Here is a 1,415-nt window from a genome sequence, read left to right on the forward strand (position 1 = left end):
ACAAATACTTTACATTTCATTTTTAAGAAAAACTCAAGACTGAATTTTGAGGAGTGTAAAATTTAACACACCTTTTCTTCTTCCTCCTTCGAGCAGCAGGATCCTCATCCTCATTATACTCCCGAGGCATTCTGGGAAACAGAAGTGTTATAAACGTAAACAAACCACATACAGTGCACTTCCTAGGCAGGAGAAGATGTTACGTGGGGCATTTAGAGAGGAAGAAAGGGGGTAAAAGTTCTCTACAAACAGGAAGGAAGCCTTCATAATTATTTTGATTTGGTCTCTACATCAACAGCAAATAAATCTGAGTCATACTCATGGTGGCGTGACTTGGATGGCGGGGCCGATGACGGTGTGGCTCGGGGGGTCATCAGGAGTTTCCTGAAGTCCTCATTGGTGAGTTTGGATCTGAAATAGACAAAAAGGACAAAAGTAAAGAGTCACTGTTGGGTGATTTACTTTTCAGGTGAGACGAACACACGCCATCTGTCTCTTAAATATCAAACTCACTGCAGCGCTGATCGATGATCCTCAACTTCATGGCCGTCTGGAGCCAGAGGGTTGGAGTACAGCTCCGCTACACACACACACACACACACACACAGTTTAACTGAAAATCCAAGACACAGCTGCCTTCACCAGAAACACCTCACTGTACACTGCAGGTTCCAATATTTACTGATGAGTCAGTGAACTTTCCTTGTGCACTACAGAGGGGCCTGAAGGAGCTGACAGCAGGAGCTGAACCCCAAACTAATGTGATGTAATGTTCACTAAACACAGCGGACATGAAGGTGAACTGATCAGAAATTCTGTTGTTTATGGACTACAGCTGGTTTAGACATTTATTATGTTCATAGATGCTTTAATTTCATCTGGGATTAATAAAGTATCTATCTCTCTTTATGCCCCCCATCTCTCGCACCCCCCCTCTATCTCTCTCCAGCTCTCCCCCTCCGCATCTATCTACCCCCATCTACCCCCCTCCCCCCTATAGATTGAACTGAGCGATATAAATAAATAATAAATTAACCAGATAACGAACTATTGTTCTTATAATAACATATAAACATATCATTTAAAGTAATACAACATTCATGGTTTCATAAATTCTATTAAATTAATTTCTCGTCTGTTTTCATCAATTCTCCAAAACACCATGTAGCAAAACAAGCTAACATGCTAACATGCTAACACTTCGAACAGCAGGCATTTTATCATCATATAACAAAACGCACCCCTTTACAACACTTACACTCGCGCTCAGGCATGATGACTCGGGGTTCTGCTGCAGTTTTAGCTTTTATTTAACACAATTTCACAAATCTCTCCGAATTTATTCCGGATGATCGAGAAAAACACAAATGCGAGTACAGGTTTACTCTGCGCATGCGCAACACTCTTTACGCATG

General features: G+C 41.6%; 1 protein-coding gene across 1 annotated transcript in view; it reads right to left on the minus strand.

Annotated features, from left to right (window-relative positions):
* Positions 1 to 1,415, minus strand: part of ik (IK cytokine) — an 8,457-nt gene extending 7,042 nt beyond the window's left edge. The window contains exons 1-4 of the mRNA XM_060891012.1: positions 1,259 to 1,415; positions 514 to 580; positions 319 to 411; positions 72 to 131 (exon numbers count right to left, since the gene is read on the minus strand). Coding sequence (XP_060746995.1) covers positions 72 to 131; positions 319 to 411; positions 514 to 580; positions 1,259 to 1,274 — 236 coding nt within the window. The 5' untranslated portion in view covers positions 1,275 to 1,415. The remainder of the gene's footprint in view (positions 1 to 71; positions 132 to 318; positions 412 to 513; positions 581 to 1,258) is intronic.

Source organism: Tachysurus vachellii, chromosome 17 (genome assembly GCF_030014155.1).
Source record: "Tachysurus vachellii isolate PV-2020 chromosome 17, HZAU_Pvac_v1, whole genome shotgun sequence".
Lineage (NCBI taxonomy): Eukaryota > Metazoa > Chordata > Actinopteri > Siluriformes > Bagridae > Tachysurus > Tachysurus vachellii.